At 39.1% G+C, this 20,075-nt stretch overlaps 1 protein-coding gene across 10 annotated transcripts in view; it reads right to left on the bottom strand.

The window, feature by feature from the left end:
* The window catches only part of MCTP1 (multiple C2 and transmembrane domain containing 1), a 235,914-nt gene that overhangs the window by 101,790 nt on the left and 114,049 nt on the right, over nt 1-20,075 (bottom strand). For all 10 annotated transcript variants that reach the window (XR_006013554.1, XR_006013553.1, XM_042012780.1 and 7 more), the window contains exons 11-15: nt 9,093-9,195; nt 6,957-7,059; nt 6,512-6,613; nt 6,085-6,159; nt 4,405-4,524 (exon numbers count right to left, since the gene is read on the bottom strand). Coding sequence is in view for 8 of the 10 variants with exons in the window: in XM_042012780.1 (XP_041868714.1) it covers nt 4,405-4,524; nt 6,085-6,159; nt 6,512-6,613; nt 6,957-7,059; nt 9,093-9,195 (503 nt within the window). In the remaining 2 variants the exon portion in view is untranslated. The remainder of the gene's footprint in view (nt 1-4,404; nt 4,525-6,084; nt 6,160-6,511; nt 6,614-6,956; nt 7,060-9,092; nt 9,196-20,075) is intronic.

Genomic DNA, 20,075 nt, shown 5'->3' with positions numbered 1-20,075 from the left:
GCTTTAATTTGAGGCTAACATGTGTGTTCATCAGGTGAGGACACTCAGCTTCCAAGTGAGAAAGGAAGTTTATTTTATGAGTAACAGTTGAATGTTCAAGTAGGCAATTAAGTACTTTACCAAGGCCATTTTGGGATACCAAACACTTTGAAGATGATATACTCGCTCATATTTCATGTTTAGTGATCCTCCAAGTAAAATATGTGGTTCTCTTTAGTTACTCAGTTATGAAAAGTACTTTAAAGGCAAGGGGATGTTTTTGACAATGCGCATCTTAAACTTTTCATTAAACTTCCAAATTTAAATTTTACCTTTTTGTGCACTCTGACATTTTTGTCTGGCATTTTCATTAATTTTGCAACATACATAGCTGAAATGTTAACTGATCAATACTTTGTCTCTCTCATGTAGCACTAGAGTAAAGCTCCCTAAGGACCACAGAGCAGTACAGAAATTAAATGTGTATCAAATGTTAATGTTAAACACAGCAGTACTTACGCTATAATGACTGAAATGGCTAAAAGAATTCCAAATGGACAGATGGTAGCACAAATTATCTACAATCATACTTCAAGATTAAAGTTAGTCCCATAAAATAATTCATTGACTCACATTGAAGTGTGTTCTTTTACTGATAGCTCCATTGTCCAATTATTTTTCTGCTCATTACAGTGAGAAATGCTAGTATTGGAAAAAAGAATACACACCTTTTTCCCCTCATGTTGCACCCACTGACATCTATAAGACCACAATGTCTGGTCAGAAGCTGACCAAAATTAGGACCAATTTATCTGACATTTCAGTGCCCACAGTGGATTAATCTGAAGAAAAAACATCCACTTTTGCACACTTTATACTACAGTTCTTCTGCCTGAAATGTACCATATTAATTACCAAATTAAAAAAAAAAAATAACTGCTAAATACTGCAAAGGTCTGTTTTAAACAGAGAAAAACGTGATTTTATGGCAAAGGCTCTCTACACATTCTGTTTTTTCCCCACTGTGTTTAGGTTCTCAAGAAGCATAAACATAGGTACATAACACATTCTTGATCAGCCTCTAGACATGTGGTATAATAAAGCTGTTCTGGAACTGAAATACTGACTTAATATTGTTGCTACGCACTTCCTTTATTAAACAGGAAATAAATACAAAAAAGCAGGAGAGAATATAGAATTTTCTAACTGCTCTAAGACAAAGTCATATGCTAGCCAGATCAATCTACGGTTCATGACTTATTTATTAATATCTTTCAGTATCAGAAAAATAACAGCTATTAATACATCACAGTTATATCAGCACAAAAGTATAAAAAATATATATATTGGAAGGAGTTTTTCTTCTGCTGTGAATTACCAAATCATAGAAAAAAGAAATGGAGTGAAAATCCTAAGTCATTCAGACAAAATCCCCAGTGAAGGTAATGAGCTTATGAAGTTTAACAGAAGCAGGTAAATATTGTTTAGTTGAGGAAATGCATAATCTAGAACACTGAAAACTTAACTTCAAGTTTCTGTATCTCTATGTACAGCGTAGGCAACACTGGTCATTGAGCTGATGCCTTCGGACAGATTTTAGAAAGAATCATCCTAAAACTTTAATACAGCATTTCTGTACCTAAAGTGTCCCAAATAATGTAAAAGCTTGAGACAGCTAAACTCAAGAGTATAAATAATCAGCAAGCCCTTTCAATAAACACTGTTAGCCTTGGTGACTAACAGTGACTCTCCAAGGAGAATGACTTTAAAAAGAACTGCAGTGAAGAGTGCACAAGGCATATAAAGCAGGTAACTGTAGCTTACTATAGTTATCATATTAATCAAGGTTTTCTGTAGGTTTCCAAGAGTAGTTCTCTCTTCCAGATCTATCTCAGTAATTACATTTTTGAAAACTGAGCTATTTGTCCAGTTTCTTCACCGGTGGTCCTGCGTATCCCCATCAGAAAGAAAAGCCACATGGTAAGGTACTAGAAAAAAGTATCCATAATTGTAATGCTAAGGACATGGGGCATTGGGAGATATGAAATATCAACCCCTACATATGCAACTTACGTGAAATGACTGTAAATCTGTATCAGGATGTACCCATCATGGTATATTTTCAAATCCAACAGGATAGAAGAAATGGTTAGTTTAAAATTTTACTTCTTGTATGTTGTTTATTAGCCTGCCTAAAGAGCTGAAAACCTCCAGAACAGCCTGTTTCTCATCTCCTTTCTGGCACTGACATTTCACTGTGACATTTTCTAACCTCTAGGAGACAACTGCAAGAGGAGATATAATTTGTATTATAGTGAAGAGATGAAAATGAAACATATAGGTACATTTATTTTATACACTCTATTAAATTCAAATGTAACCTTAGTGCAAGTATAATTCATCATAACACAAGCAAGTGGATTACTCTCATGATTTCAAGAGCCTACGAAAGTCCAGAAACCATCTAAACCCAAAGCTTATAATCATGATAAAAATTCACATATATTTGACTTGGCCAGCAAAAACTTCTTTTGCCTGACAGAGGAATATTTGATCCTTAGAGAGAATAGCATCAGGTCGAAAAGCACAGGATGCATTTTGGATGCAGAACAGGAATACATCTGTACTATCACAGCACTGATGTAAACATAAAAATCTACTGCAACACCTACATAGCAAAACAAATACTGTAAGAAAACCAAGAAAATCAGATTTTTGAAGTATATGTTTTTATATATAGATAGGTATGAAAAATATGAATATATCTATAAAAATATAATCAGGGACATGTTTCTACTGCAATACACTCTAAGAAAAATACATACTGATTATTGACCTCCCTACTCAAATTCTATGCTTTATGTACTACTACTTATTATGACACTGATTTTTTTCTTGACCAGAAAAAATTACAGTTTAACAGCAACACAACTTCTTCCTTGGCCACAGCAATGTGCCACAGGAAAAAGAAAATTAATTTGCCCAAAGAATAGGATGTCTCTCCATTTTCCTTTCTTCTGCTGGCAACAGCTGAGTGTTCCATATCCATGTTAAAATACAGCTTAGAGTGATGAATACTTACTAACTGGAGCAGTAAGAGCAATATAAACATTTGAGTTTTATGTTGAAACTTGCATTTTCCCATGAAGCGTTGATAACTTTTAACCGAAATCAGAGATTGCCTTTCTACAGTAAACAGTATTTAATCTTTGCACATAGTGCCATTACTACAGACATCAATACAAGTACAAACCCCTGATTCTTTGAAGAGCACGTGTATCTCCTGTACTCCCAACAAACATGGTAACCAAGCACCGACAGCGTGCTGCCATCCTTGACAGGCACAAGGTGGTTTAACAAGTGACACAGTACAAATGGAGCCCCCTGGAACAAGAAACTTTCTGCAAAACAGCAAGACTTGGTGACACACCCAACTACCCCATTTCACTGCACAGCCAGCTCCAATGCCTGGTTTGATTTCTCCAAAATTGAGGCACCTGACCTTCAGGCACCCAGGTAAAAAGTACTGTCACCAGAAGATGTCTGTAATTACTCAAAGTTATACCAAAACCTTTCCCTTTTCATAATCATGGTGGAGAGGCTCCTAATCTCAGTATTTCAGCCAATTTAATAAATTTAGATAATCCAGAAAGTATGTCCATGGATACATTTTTACTCCTAGTGGGATTCTAATCAAAAAAATAAATTGGGAATCTGGCCTTGTTAGTAGCTCTTATGATTTTCAAAATAAAGAGATATTTATCTGGGTAACGCAATGCAATGTACAGTTATGCTTGGAATTTTCAAAATATAACAGAAAAATAAAGGTTAATACTAATGAAGATAATGTTCATGAAGAAACAGCAGATTTGTCTAAATAGCTAAAAACAAATTAACTAAAAACCATTCACTAAAAACTATGACCAGAGCTTGCTGACTAAAAGGTGTTAATTTGTTTGCATTAATGGTTTTGAAGCTGGGTTTTTTTATTTTGGTGGATTTTTTTATCTAGGAACACCATCTTTGAATAATTAATAAACAAAAATACTTTAAGATTCATTATTAAATATACAAGGGGACCAAACAAAATTTAACAGAAGTAATTTGCAAGAAGCTTAAAATATATTATCCATAGTTCACTGACTCTATTTTGATTTGGATCACCTGCTTGTAACCTATATAAGCAATTACATTTATACTACATATATAGAGTTATAAATTTTAAAAAACCACTCCATCTTGTTTGTGTGACATTTTAAACTTAATTGCTTTTTTAAAAAACTGAATAAACATGACTTATGGTATCATCATAATGCAAAGTTTTAAATAAATTAAATAGAAACCTCCACATCTACACAGTACTGTCTCTCAGTCTAGAACACAAACACACTGTGATGATTAAAAATAGTATAAAGAATATCATACCAAAAAAGCAGCTAGACTTCTTGGTGGAGAATCCCAGTCAAAACAACTGCTAATATAGCACACAGCAGTAACAAGCGCCATGATACAATGCTTCATCCGGATAAAGTTCCTTAACAGTAGCTGTTAAAAAGAAGAAAGAATGAAAATATTTTTCATTCTTTTTCATTTCAAACATTCAAGTGTTTCAGGAGACGCTCATGCTAACAATACTGTCTCAATTTGGGTGAAGGCTGAGAAAATATTAAGCTCTCTAGCTCACAAATTGAGCAAGTTAGTTTAAAATCTGAGACTTGGAAGAGAGAGAATTTTTAATTGTGTCAACTGGTATTTGTTGAATTTAATTCTATATGGTATAAAAACTGTTCAGCATTAAAATGCCACTTGAAAAATTTCACAAATTATTTTGTTAATTAGATTTCAGTTTTATTAAGCTTTTCTTAACAAATGTTGGCCTTTTAAAATAAAATGATGCTGCAGGACACTAACCTGAAACCATGCAACATTACTGCTCTAATATAATTAAGATATCTGCATCATTTAATGTCTGCGGTAATGTATTTTGAAAACACTGTTTTAAGTATTTACCAAAGTAATCTGCATACTTTCAAATTATATATATGTAAGAAATAAGAGTTCTAGGTTTTGATTCAGGAAAATGTACTTAGATCCTCTAAAATGGCAACACACTTCACCACAAAAAGTGAACAAACCAGTGAAGAATTTGTGTGCTGAATCGCATAGAAAATGATCACTCTTCCTGCCATCTGCAGAAGTCACAATGCCATTTTCTTTTATGAAAGTGGGAAGAATAATGAATATTGAGTAAAAGGCTTTGCTGCTTCTTCGCTGGAATAGTAGTGCAAAATGCAGCTTTAGTAACTGCATTACTCAAAATTGCAAATAAAGATTTTGCCTCTTGAAATGTTTTTTTAAATGAATTATATCATACACTGATATAAAATTCATTCAGCAGGTAATTTAAACCATGTTCAAATCTACAAGCTTTCAGAAATAAAGAAAACAGTTCTGAGACCTTTGACTTTTCACTGAAAACAACAAAAATCTTGTTCTCATAGTCCAACCAATTCTCTCCATATAAGTTTCATCATTTGTGGAACATGAAAAACTGAGTCCAAAGCAGTTCAAGTGAAGAAAAATATGTGGGTTTAAATTATTTTTTACCAAAGCATGAAAATTATGTGTAGCAAAAATATCCAGTAGAAAAGAGTTGAGACATTTCCTACTCCTGGGATTCCAAAGAGTTTTAGTCTGCTTTCACCTTTGATTCAAACCTTACTCAAGTAACTTGTTTAAAATTTGGCTAAATGAATGCTGACTCTTTACCCTGCAACAAATGGAGAACTTTTGGGTCAAAGTTAACAGCAAAAATTTATGCAAGACTTATTTTACATGCACCTGTGCAATAATCTGATATGTGTGAAACCTGATGGTTTCAACTGTGTTCTTATTCATGTATTTCATGGAAATTAGGCAGCAATTTATAGAGGAGACACATTAAACCCATGTATTTTGTTTCTGACTTCTCAACCTATCATATTCTTTTGTAAACATGTAATGAAAATGTTATTCTTTACTCTCAGCAGTATGATACCAGATATTTGAATGTGCACACTTGATATTACAGATTTTAGAAGGGATTAGTGTTTCCTTACTCTTTACCTGTTTAGACAGTCTGTCTTCCTCTTCAATGTACTTCTGTTCTTTTGGCATTAAAGTTCGTATGCTGGCTTTCACCTATGCATTAAAACGTGTGTCAGTATTTCAAGTTCACTTGCTCCTTACTAATAACGCAGGCTTCAATTCGCAGAATTTACTATGTTTCAAAGTCATGGCTGCCAAGCTCAGGACACATAAGCATACAAAGAGACAAGAGTTGCTGCTCTGTACATTAGCAGCAATAGCAGCAGCAGCAGCAACAGCAACAAAAAGAGTGGGTGTGCCAAGCAGTGGCAGAAGAGTATTCTGTAGCATACATCAAGGCTTAGAGAAAATGAGGAATGACAGAAATTCTCTACAAATCAGGAACAAAAGCTTTCATGAAACTGAACTCTTTAGCAGTACAAAAAACCCCAAAGTTAAGACTTACAGCATTAAAAATCACATCTATTTCAAGATAGATGACCCCCTTTGTTGGCCCTGTCAGCTGCTTGTTTTTCAAGACGTAGGCTTTCTGTTCACCATTTTGAATCTGCAGGAAAAGGACATGACAGCCGTCTGTCTCGCGGTCTCCGCTGAATACACCCCCCCGGTGACCCCTGACCCCCAGCTGCTGAAACTGACAGAGAACCCAAAACAACTGTGGCAAGTCTGACAAGTACCTGTTCATTACCAGGACCGAGTCTGTCAGGAAAAATTAACTATCATGGGATTCAACATGGCCGTGAATAGAGTATGTTAAAATTTTAGTGTTCTTATTACAGACCTTGGTTGAGAAATGACAGACTCAGAGCTGCAAATTTTTTTATTTTTTCTCTTTTCCCCCCTTTCAGCAGGAAAAATTCAGAGCGGTATGTCAGGTGAATGAAGCTTACAGACAGCAATGGTATAGCAACTTTGCCTAGAAAGTCAGCACTTCGATCGCGGTCTTCGTCGTAAACTGTCACTTCAAGCACCGAGTGGATGTCCTTTATATTGCTACAAAAAGAGAAGTACACACAGAAGAAAGAAGTCACTTACACCAGTGGGTACCAAGGACAAAACTGTAAAAGGTTAGCACAGATACCTATTTTTCCAAGCCATGGAGGAGAACTGAACTTAAGTAAATGAGACATTTCTGCATATAACCAATGATTACTCTTTCTCTCTCTCTGCAAGGCTTTTCCAATTGAAGTTTTCTGAAGGATGTTGCTTTAAATCTCCTACCTGGGGTTTGCACTGCCTGACCTGGAAGGAGCAGCACTGGGGAATTTACAGCCACTAGCAGAAGGACTGAGAGCTTTTAAAAGCTACTCTTAAACGCTGCTACCCTTGTGGCAATTCTGACTGCAAATACTGTGAAACCTGTAGGTTTGTAAGTGGAAATAATTACAAGCTACAAGGGCATATCCTTGCACTAAGAACAAGCTCTTTATTTTGGAAATCCTCATTTAAATACACAACAAATTACAGCAAATATGGAACAAATTACAAACAATATGGAACATTGCATCTCTCAGGTACAACTGAGGAAAAAAGACTGCAAGCTATTAAATACTCCATTGCCACACACAAGAAATGTCACTTTTTTGGGTGAAAAATTAATATTCCTTGTTTGATTAAAAATAATTATTTGAGAAAACTCATGTTTGATTGAATGGCTGATCCAGGAAATAAAAATTCACGCAAAGCAGTTTAACTTCAGTAAAATATGCTCCTCCAGATGAGGGATTGCTAGCCCAAAAATTAGTTATGAAATCTGAGGATAAATGCAAATGTACATAGAACGAAGGCCTTGAAAGCCTTTAGAGGTTTTCTATTTGATTTCTGATTAGTCTTTTGTCCTCTACAAATCCAGGCAATTCCTTGAGCAGAGAACACTGTCGAGAAGTAGAGGATGATTAGTTACTGGCTCTATTAATAAATAATAAATATATTAATGAACAATTTAGCATGGTTTTGCAGACACAGAAATGAGAATTACAATAATAAGCTGTTGTAAAGTACAACTACTGTGAGTTTTTTTCTTTTGTTCTGAATTCCTTTCTGAAAGCTCACTGCAGGTCAAGAAAACCTGTGGATGCTAAATATGTGAATGACAAATCTAGAGGGGAAAACAAAAATTAAAATCACACTAAGTTTTGAGATTAAGGGCAAAATATAGCATTTTCATGCACGATAAAATTAAGTAAGTGTGCACAAAACTAAAGCTTCTACTCATTTTGCAGAGGATTGTTACTGATTTCAGCAGCAGTGAGACCTGCAATGATAAGTTTTTTCTACTCGTTGGTGTCACATTACAGTCAGATAGTGAGAAGGGAGAAAAAAAAGGCAATTGAGCAAGGCAAACAACAAGGACATTTTGTTTGTGGAAGACTTTTTTTTCTATTTTGTCAAAGCCTTTTACTGTCTTCAAAAGAACACAAGGATAAAAGAACCAATTGCATCACTTCCCAATAAACTGTTCTAGACTGCATTTTACCCAACAGCTGAATTGTACTAGTATGATACTCAATGGTATTGTGAGAAGTGCAGCTGGTAAATGGAAACAAGAAGTGGAAGTATTTCATCATAATTCAGAGAAGTATAAATGCAAATAGAATTTCTAACTTTATGTAGTTATCTAATGATTTTTACAGTTAACAACCACATTTTAATGAAGGTCATAATCACAGTATCTTTTTTCCCCCACTCTAAACTTCAGGGGCAAATCCGTCACACTGGATTTGGCCCTTGAAAGTCTTGCTGAACCTAACAGGAGTCTGGTGTGCATAGAATTACTCATACCTGGTTTCCAAGAAACAGACCTGGCATCTTTACGTTTAAAATGATGCCACTTCTTTAATTTTTTTGGTGGTTTTAATCCTCAAAATGCATTCAGATGTTCAGTTTAGAAATATCAGTATGTCATCACTATTCTTCTTTAGAACTACCACTAAGTATTCTTTATCCCTCTCCAACACCCTCACCTCCAAAAAAGTGCCCAAAACTCATAGCCCATCCGTTTCCCCAATTTAAATACAAACACCTACAATGTGAAGATTTTGTTCCATTCTGGATTGAGGTTCCTGTAGACAGTATGTGTCAGCAGTCTGTCATTGTTCAATTCAACTACACAAAACGGGTCACTTTTACCTGTAAAAGAAAATTTGGAATGAATTTTATGAGCTACAAAAACAAATGGTGAGGAAAGTTTAAATAAAAACAAGTTTGGGGGGTTGTTTCTCATTTTCTGAGCTTCACTGTAATGGTCTGCACTATATTCAAGATATTCATAACAGGCTACTCATCTCCATAACCTATTTACATTCTTTGCTAAAAGAACAATTCCTTAGTCTTAAAAAAAAAAAAAGAAAGACAAAAAATCACTATACCAGCTCTCCTGATGAAAACCAGCATGTTCCTAAAGGTTGCCAGGCACCCTTGTGAGACAGCTAAGAGAACTTTACTTCAATGGTACCAGTTGTCCATTGACTTTAAGGATAACATAATGAGAGTATTTTGGTAAGAAGGAAATGTATTATTCTGTATTATTCGTAACAACATAGCACCTCCAAAAATTATCCAAAGACTATTATGCTGTATTATGTTTCACACTGTAAACAAATCCTCTCCCCAAAATCAAAGAATCTTAAAGACAGCCTCGTACAAGAGCCTAACATAAGACAAAGTGGGCAAGTACAATCAAACAATGAGATTATATGGGCAGGAATGATGGGCTGTAGTCACAGCACAACAGAAAGTCAGACGTGGTTGATATTTTATTATATGTTAAAGCATAATCAAGTAGTTTTGGATATATTTAAAAAGAGGTCCCTCAGCATGAAAGCCACCAGAGGAGAAAGTAAGAAGTTGCTGCTTTGAAAATGCATCAAGCAAGATAACAGAAATGGATATGGAGGATTATTTCTTTTCCTTTAAAGAAAAGGAATGGACAAAGCAAGTGTGTGTCTGTGTGTTTGTGTGTCCTTACATATGAAATAGGCTGCTTACAGCAAAAGACTGCAGGTGAGCAGTGTGTAGATACTAAGGAAAGCACAAAAAACCCAGTAACAACTGCAAGTTTAGGGGTAAACCATGAAACTGACATTAACCTTTTCAAGGTTTGTTTTTGGAAAGGAGTCATGGTTTAAGCCCACCTGGAAGCTGCTCCCCTCTTCCCCAACCCCTCTCTCAGGTGAGAGAAACAAAAGACAGAAATTAGGGGTTGAGATAACAACTTAATGGAAACACCAATGAGATAAGAAAGCAAAGAGTAACTTTCCACACCTGCACTTTTTCTCCCCAAGACCAAGACAATGAAAAAAACCACAATGGCAGACAAATCCTACAGTCAGGGCCAGCACCAACCCACCATTCCACTTGCCACACGCTCCCCCGGAGAGGGAGAAAACGTGAAGAAGAGAAAGGGAGAAAATGAGAAGTGCTGCCAAACCTCTGCACTGCCCCTGTTTTCCTCCACCAGAAGCCATGACCTCTTCATCTTGGAAGTGAGACTCCATGGCTTCCACCTGCCAGCGATGATTTGAGTGGTACAGAATAACAGTCTAGACAGGCCCACATGGCTCCAGGCTCTGCCCTCGCACATCTTTGGCCAAACTAGGGCAATACCCACTCCTTATTCTATACCATCTACATCATAGCCAGAGCCTACACCTTTCAAGTATTTACAAAGATATATATACTAAAAAATATACACAAGCATAGGTATCATTTCCATTGTCAATGGTTGTCCCTCCACGATGTCTGTTGTGTTCACTAAGTCCATGCCTGTGAGTTCTGTCCTAGATGTCTTCCAGGGCAGGAGGGCTGCTGTGCTGTCAGGTGGGTTGCAAGGTGCATCATGAGCTCATGACTGGTGTATCTGGAGCAGTCCATGCTCACTGGCCATGGTAGTTATGGCACACAGTGGCAGGGTCATTCAGCAACCAACATTACATACACAGTCTGACATTACAGACTATTCCCACTCAAAAATCAAATCCCCCTGAGGTACACATCGTGTTTCCCCATCCATCTGCATCTCCCACCAAGAGCGCTCAAATGCTTGAGCAAAAACAATCCCATGAGTGAGTTTACCTTTGCTTGAGGCAGGACTAATCCAAACTATGTTCCCCAACACATTTCTCATGTGTACCATGGGGACTTGACTCCTTTCTACAGTATGTGGAGGTTTTGATTGGGCAGGGCCAGCTTGATTGGGAGAGCCTCGGGTGTTAACTAACCAGGTGGCCTTTGTTAAAAGTAGCTCCCAATGTTTGAAGGTCCCACCACCCATTGCTTTCAGTGTGGTTTTTAACAGTCCACTGTACTGTTCAGTTTTCCCAGAGGCTGGTGCATGACAGGGAATATGATACCCACTCAATACTGTGCTCTCTGGCCCAGGGGTCTCTGAGGTTATTTTTGAAATGAGTCCTGTTGTACAACTCAATTTTCAATTCTTTCTGGGGTGACATATCACCACAGGACTTGATTTCAAGGCCCAAGATGGTGTTCAAGGCAGAGGTATGAGCCACAGGGTGCATCTCTGGCCATCCAGTGGTTCTTTACACCATTGTCAACACGTAGTGCTTACTCTGGCAGATTTGCAGAGTGCGATGTGGCCTACCCATATTTATATTCTGACCATCATCCACCATACCACAGGCGCTTTACTTGCTTGGCCTGCTTGATCACAGAGCATGTTTCCCAGTTATCGATCCCCTGGGAAATAGTGTCCATCATTAAGTCCACCACTTGACCATGTGCCCATCTGTATGTTGCATCTCTTCCCTGATGGCATGAGGCATCTTGGGCCCACCGAGCCAGAAAAAATTCACTCGCATGTTGCCAGTCCAGATCCACCAGGTACTTTAATCTTGGCAGCTTAATTCACTTGTCTGTTCTTGCAATGCTGTTTAGTAGCCTGACTCTTGAGTACACATGCATATCCATGACATAATTTTACAGCCAACTTCTCTACACAGGCAATGACGTCCTCCCCCAATTCGGCAGTCCAGATGGGTTTACCTCTGCACTGCAATTAGTCTTTTTCTATTGGTCTAACCACCTCCACAGAGTGTTTGCTACCATCCATCAGCCAGTGTAGAGGTAGAGCACTAGCCATTTCTCTTGTTCAGTGACATCTAAAGTCAGTTGGATGGCTTCCAGCTCTGCATCTTGATCCACTTTGTCCCCCACTACCTGCTGCAACTTGCTACATAGTACTGCATATGGCAGCTTTCCATTTTCAATTTGTCCCTACAATACAGCAGGAACCCTCAGAGAAGGGAGTGTATTGCTTTTCATTTTCAGGTAGCTGATTATATCATCTCATCTCCTCAGCACGCCACCATCTCTTTCTCTTATGATGATGATGATCCAAGATTTTTTCCTTCAGGAGAGTTTATGGTAACTTCCAAGATCACTTGGTGATTTGGGTTTCCTGTTTGAGCTCCATCTGTGATCGGAGCGATCCACTTACTCTATGTAGCATCAGTGGTATGATGTGTTGAAGGAACTTTCCCCTTGAACGTCCCACCCAGCACTGGCAGTTGAGGTGCCAGGAAGAGCTGTTCTTTGGTGCCAATCACTTCTGAAGCAGCTTGAACTCCTTCATATGCTGCCAAGACCTCTTTTTCAGTTGGGATGTAGGCCTCAGATCCTTCGTATCCCTGACTCCATAATCCCAGGCTTCATCCATGAGTCCCCATAGGTTATTTTTGCCAGACTCCAGAAAGGAGCATTCTCCCTAGTTACAGTGTAGAGCACATCTTTCCCATCTTATCTTGTGGCCCCAGGGCTACTGCACAACCAATCTCCTGTTTAATTTGTTCAAAAGCTTGTTGTTGTTCAGGACCCCACTAGAAATCATTCCTCTTTTGTGACACATGATAAAGAGGGTTTGCAATCTGACTGTTGGCATTCTCCAAAAACCCACAGTGCCTAGGAAAGCCTGTATTTCCTTCTTGGTGGTTGGTGAGGACATAGCTGGTACTTTATTAACCACATTGGAACCTGATGACTCCATCTCACCATTTTACTCCTACAAACTGAATTTCCTGGGCAGGTCCCTTGATGTCACTTTGCTTTATGGCAAAACCAGCTTTCAGGAGGATTTGGATTATCTTCTCCCATTTCTCAAGAACTTTCTCAGCTGTGTTGTCCCACACAAGGACATCCTTAATGTCTTGAAAGTGTTCTGGAGCCTCACCCTTTTCCAGTGCAGTCTGGATCAGTTCAAGACAAGGAGTGGGCCTGGGTGTCCACCCCGGGGGTAGTCAGTTTTAGGTGTACTTGACAGCAAACTGTGGCCTGCACTCTGCTGCCAGAGGCATGGAAAAAAACACATTAGCAATGTCAGTGGTGGCACCACTTTGCTGCCTTGGACTCCAGTTCATACTGAAGATCCAGCACACCTGGCAAATAAGCGGTCAGTGGTGGTGTGACTTTATTCAGGCCATGGTAGTATACTGTCAGTCTCCACTCCCCACTGGATTTGCACACTGGCCATATAGGACTCTTAAAGGGTGAACAAGTCTTCCTGACCACTCCTTGGCTCTCCAGTTCAGGAATCATTCATGGATGGGGGTCACAGAGTCCCAGCTGGAGTGGTATTATCAATGGTGCACTGTTGTAGTGATTGGTACCTGTTGTTCTTCGACCCGCAGCAGACCCACTGCAGAAGGGTCCTCTGAGAGACCAGGTAAGGTGTTCAACAGCCTAATTTCCTCTGTCCCCACAGTAGCTACCCAGAAAGCCCAGCGATGCCCTTTTGGGTCCTTGAAATATCCCCTCCTGAGGTAACCTGTGCCAAGAATACTGGACGAGTTTTAATGTGGTGTTTTTTCCACTTTCTTGGTCAAGCTTACATTAGTTTCCAATATAGCCAGCTGATGGGATACCCTCATCACCCCAGAAATGGAGATAGATTCTGGCCCTACATATCTCGATGACATCAGGGTACATTGTGTGCTGGTGTCAACTAAGTCTTGATACTCCTGTGGGACTGACATGCCAGGCCATTGGATCCACACAGTCCAGTAGATGCTATTGTCCCTTTCCTCCATCTGGCTGGAGGAAGGGCCCCTCTAATTCTGGTCATAGTACTTGCTGTTCCCTTCTCATAAATATGGTCTGGAGGTCCCTTCAAGAGGATTGAAACTAACATCAGCTCTTTGGTCTGAGGACTTGCCCACTCGAAACTGGAGTAGCATCTCCTCCTTGAAGAACTTCCTGCAGTGGTTGTTCTTCCTCTCAACTCGCATATCCATGCTGCCAGAGCAGAGGTGGGTTTTTCATCCCACTTCCTCTCTGTGGTCATGCAGCTAAAACCACAGGTTACCTTTTGGTGTGTACCCTCTCTCTGGAGCAGGGGGCTGCTTGGTCCCAATAGCAGAGACTCTGGTCCATACTGATGCGGTGTGGGACATGTTTTCTCTAGTTTCCTAAATTTTTTTTATTCTGTCTTCAGTCTTGGACAGAGTAAGGAAAAGGAAGAAGAAAAATATGATCTTCTGATTGCTGGAGCCAGGGAATCACCTAAAGCACTGTTTGTTCTCCTTTCATGGACATCAATGCCAATGAGTTGGTGTACGATGATGATGAGCTCCATACAAACTTCTGCCACATGGATTGTGTACACTGGACCTCATCTGGATCTACAGGGGACTGCTCGTTATTTGAATCCCTATAGATTACCTCCAGCACAGCTAATTGTCTCAGGTACTGGATACCTTTCTCCATGGTGTCCCAACTGCCTGGGTGCACTACTAGATCATCCTTAAGAGAATACCTTTCTCTCACAGTTGAAAGGAGTCACCTCCGAAGGCTGAGCGTTTCTGTCCTCTTCCAAATGCCTTTGTCAACACCCACATCCTGGGGAAGGGATCCCAGGTGCTTGGCTTCACTACAGTTTAGTTTCATATCATGGGCTTCAATATCTCAACATCAGACCAGGCAGGTCAGTAGGGGCTCACCCAACTGGTGTCTGAAATCTCTTCAGATATATCACAGCTCAGCCAGGGATATGGATTGGTGATTATCTCTGGCCCTGCCTCTTCCTCTTGCTCCAGGATGAAGGTCCTGCTTCCTCTGCATCCCTATGTGAACTGATATGGTCTTGGATTTCTTCTTTTGTACAGGGGCAGCTGCTACCAGCACAGGTTGTTCCTCTGATTCAGCTGCAGTTTGAGTGGCTGTGGTGCCTGTTGGTCTGTTTTCCTCCTCCTCCCCCTGAGCGTGCTGTCTAATGAAGAGCAGGTTCTCAAAAATTGTAGCTAGGGCTCAAGACACTGGAAAAAGTTGCTCCTCTCTGGAGCTGTCACAGCATTTTCCTTGCCACTTTAACAAGATGCTGTAGCTGTTGAGGGGTGACTTCCAAACTATTGGAGCAGAGAATTTCCTGCAAAACTGGCCCATTTTTTCTCACATTCCATGGTACTCATGACTATGCATCCTCCAGGCAAATCTCTGAATGACCTTCATAGAAATCTCTTTTGTAAATCTAAACACGGTGTAGACCACATTGAGGAGACCTGGCAGAATTAGCAACAAGATCATGCTTTCCTTAACATCCAAAGGGAAGTCAAAATTCTCAAAAGCTGCTGTAACAAGCCTGAGGGAAGAGGGTGAAATTCTGGGGAAAATCATCCTCCCTTGCTCCCCCCCACAGGCCTAGGCCTAGTATGATTATTAATGAATTCCCAAAGGTAGCACCCACGACCAGGGCAGGAGAAAACACTGAAAACACATCACAAGTGACCCTCATTGCCCTTGATATTATCATGCCATAAGCTGCCATCACACAGTACATCAACAAAGAAATCCTGATTCCTCTCCCAGCTCTCAAAAAGAGCACTGTAATGGGCACATAGTGCACATGCAGAAGTATACACAGGGTTAGGTACCACACACAAATGAAAAGACAAGCAATATTGGAAGCATGAGGCTCCATACTTCATACAAAATACCTAGGTAAAAATTGTTTCCAACCAATTCTGTACAGATTTATTGTAATCTCAACCCTTCAGGCCCCACATTGGATGCCAATTAAAGGCTGTCATGGTTTAAGCCCACCTGGAAATTAAACCACAGGCAACAGCTTTTCTCCCCCGCCAACCCCTCCCTCAGGTGACAGAAACAAAAGACAGAAATCATGGATTGAGATAACAACTTACTGGAAACACCAATGAGATAGAAAGCAAACAGTAACAGTGTAGAGGGTGATTACATGCAAAATGCTCACTGAGTCGCAGACGGTGCCACCCCACCACTCCCTCCACTGCGTTTTTTTCCTTCAAGCCTGAGACAATGAAAAACAATGACACACAAACTTTCCACACCTGCACTTTTTCTCCCCAAGACCAAGACAATGAAAAAAACCACAATGGCAGACAAATCCTACAGTCAGGGCCAGCACCAACCCACCATTCCAGTCACCACACACTCCCCCAGAAAGGGAGAAAATGGCTGCCAAACCTCTGCATTGCCCCTGTTCTCCTTCACCAGAAGTCATGACCCCTTCATCTCGGAAGTGAGACTCCGTGACTTCCACCTGCCAGCAATGATTTGAGTGGTACAGAATAACAGTCTAGACAGGCCCACATGGCTCCAGGCTCTGCCCTCACACATCTTTGGCCAAACTAGGACAAAAGGATAAGAAGAAAAGTAGACACCTGAATCTGATGCTTAAGAACAGCTTGGCTGTCTGAAAAGGGAGCTCTCCAAAGTGGTAGGAAGGAAGGGTGATGGAATGGGTATCTGCAGGGTTTAAGGACAATCCTGAAATTTCCTAGAAGGTTAAGAAGGGGTAGCGAGGTAGACCTAAGGAACAGCTATGATGGAAAGAACACTAACGAGAACATGAGGGCTATGGTGGGAAGATCTCTTTCAATAAAGAGGCAATAAAGGGAAGAAATCACATTGTGGACTAAATTATTTAACTAATATTTCAAATTATGACAGTAATGGCAAGAGCTATAAATGCTCTCCAAGACATAGACATGCTATCCTGCTTTTATATTTTTATTTTCTCCAGTAACTGAAGGGAGTAACCTTTGCCTTTGGCAGAGTACAAGTGTACACATTATTTTCATGTAAGTAGAAGGCCGAACAACAAATTGCATCTGCCTGGACCCAGGGGAACTTTGTCTGATGTAAATGAACAATTGAGTTGCATAGTACCTCATGGCTTGCTCTTCTCTCCAGACTTTTTTTTGGGCAGTAAACTCTTCAAAATATATTGAATGTTGGCATTGGCCTTCCACAATTAAATCTAGCATACTATACAATTGTATTTCACAATGTCTTCAATAATTGTGTATTATTTTTTCATGCATTATTAGAAACCATAAATTGAGTAGCTACAGTAGCTACATTAGTGGGGCTACATTAATGATATTAGGGAAGCACATAATTTGTTTCACACCTTATACAAATGACACTGAAATCAATACTTAGATAAAGCTGTCTAGGGACCACATCTCCCAAACTGCAGTATCGATTTTGACTACATCAAGGGTTGATGTGCATATTATTAACTTTAATGATAAAGAATAATTGTTTTAAACACATTGTGAATCATAGTTAATTAATGCTTATCTTGTCTAGAAAATCATATATTGCTGAATGTTTCCCACTGAAAAATGATTCAATTCATTAGTCAGCAGAAATGGATGTGCCACACATCTCAAGGTTTTCCTACTTCATGAGGCTAAATGGTAGTAGGAAACCTAAACTATTTATATTACTGGAGTTCTTTAGCTTTCAGTATTTGAAAAAGAAGCAACCAGAAGATAGTTAAAATTACAAGGCAGCACTGACACAGCAGGTGGACTACTGCATTTCAATTTTTGAAGTATTATCAATCGTATTTGCAGATGGTGGTGCAATGTGAGTTGAGCTTATGAAACATATACAGACACAGGAAATTACATTGCAGCATATACAGGCCATTGCTTAGAAATAAAGAGAGGGTATTTACTACATTTATTTATTTTCTGTGCCTCTTGGCATGCACTTTTTCAATGACTCTTCTCATAGATTTATATGGGTATCAATCAATAATATGCAACATTAATTACAGAGCTTCTCAATCAAAACAAAGACAAATGGTTTTCAGAAATGAAAAAATCCCTCATTGACAGTCAACATTTCATACCTCCTTTCTCCTATCATTTGAAAATACTACAAGAACAAATTTGAATAGAGGCAATATCATGAAATGGTTCAATGGAAGATTCAAATACCATGGCTGACAAAGTCTCCCAGCTTTGAACATCTCTGCTAAGGAATATTGGTTTTATCATATAAAGAGGTTATGAAGTTCCCATATGCACCTTCGCCATTGCCTACGGGCACTTCTTCCATATGCTAAAACACTCATAACCAAGATGGGCATCTGAAAGGCACCACTCATGGCTGACAGGCTCAACATAAGGTATGTGCAAACATTATTAAAACACTAACACAAATAAATGAACATTATTCAGAAAGACAAAGACAGAGCAATGCACGAAGACTTGAAACTCATATCTATCTATCTATCTATCTATCTATCATCTTTCAAGTTGTCATTATTAGAAAGAGTAACTGCAATCTTAACTCTCACTGACAGCCTTGGCAACCTGCTGCATTGCAAGAGTATTCCAAATTATGGGATCATTCCCAATGAAAGCCTTAAGAGAGCACTAAAAAAGTAAAAAATTTCCTTAGGTCTCCTTGGTCTCTAGGAGGACCCAAAAGATCCAACATCACTATATTATTCAAAACCAGTATCTTAAGCACAACACAACAGGCAACTTCAGACAACTTTTGTCAGTTAATGTGATTAGTTATTTCAAACAAGAGATACAGAAACGGTTTTCCTCATTTTTATATAAAAGAACCACACATGTTCAGAAGAGTATGTGCTCTCCCTCTATCCTTTCTAAAAGTATCTGATTAGACTAGTGCTGCCTATGCTCAGTTATATCAGTTATATTATATTGTCATGACAATGCCTTTCACTATAGACTAAACCACAACTGTTGTATATAAGTGTATATAACCTGTCATATGTCAAGAAATTCCACCAAACCCTCTGTATCTACTGAGGATCTTCCAACTAGCAATCCCTGTTCTGTGCTTTTTGTAGGCCTCCAGCTACTGTTCCAGTGACTTTACAGACATTTAGCTATTGATCAGGCAGACATCCACAACAAACTTCTGAATACAATCCTAAGCATGTGGTCAGTGCTGTACAAGAGTAAGATGACCACCACCTGCCTAAGGCACACATTAAAAGCATGCTCCCAGCAGCACCAACACCAACACTGAAAATTTTGAGTATCCCATGACCACAGTGGGGTAACTGCTATCACACCCTACCACTGATTGCAGGAATTCATGATAAAAGTAGGTAGCAATAAGACAAAACACACCTTTCAACTTACTGAAATCAAACTTGCAGAAAACCTCAATACAAAAATCTCGTTTATGCATTCTGTTGCAGTAAGGTCTCTTGCTTTTTGGTGTCTACTTGTACAGTCCTAAGGGCTCCTGAAATTATAGAAATAAACTGCTAATTTACATAATATACATAATATGCATAATTGGAAGGAAAAGCAACTTCTCTTTTGACAGATCTCCCTCACCCCTTTTCCCCCTTTACCCATTACAGAACTAGACTATCTGAGAATGAACTCTAGGAGTTCTACTCCGTAATGTATGCCACCACTGAAAAAAAACCCTAAAGAACTATTTATCTTTTGAAGCTTTGAATTCTGTCTTATATTTATCTTTTAAGCTTTTGAATTTTAGGCCCCATGTTGCATCTAGTTTGACAGATACCCTTGTTTGTGCTATGCTACGTCTTTAGACATTGCAAGACCAGAGCACAAATTGAGATTACCTTACTTAGATCTAAGAAAAGTATTTTACTTCAGTCAGCACTGTGTCCCTCACACTGCACATCATGCACACATTAATTTAATTTAGTCTTTTATTTGTCATCTTATTTCTCAGAACTACCACATGTCCCTAGATGAACTGTACAC

This window comes from Corvus kubaryi, unplaced genomic scaffold, assembly GCF_017639235.1.
Source record: "Corvus kubaryi isolate FWS band 111438036 unplaced genomic scaffold, C.kubaryi_AGA036_p1.0 split1-37296, whole genome shotgun sequence".
In the NCBI taxonomy this organism is placed as follows: Eukaryota; Metazoa; Chordata; class Aves; order Passeriformes; family Corvidae; genus Corvus; species Corvus kubaryi.
This window is presented reverse-complemented; position numbering and strand designations above follow the sequence as displayed.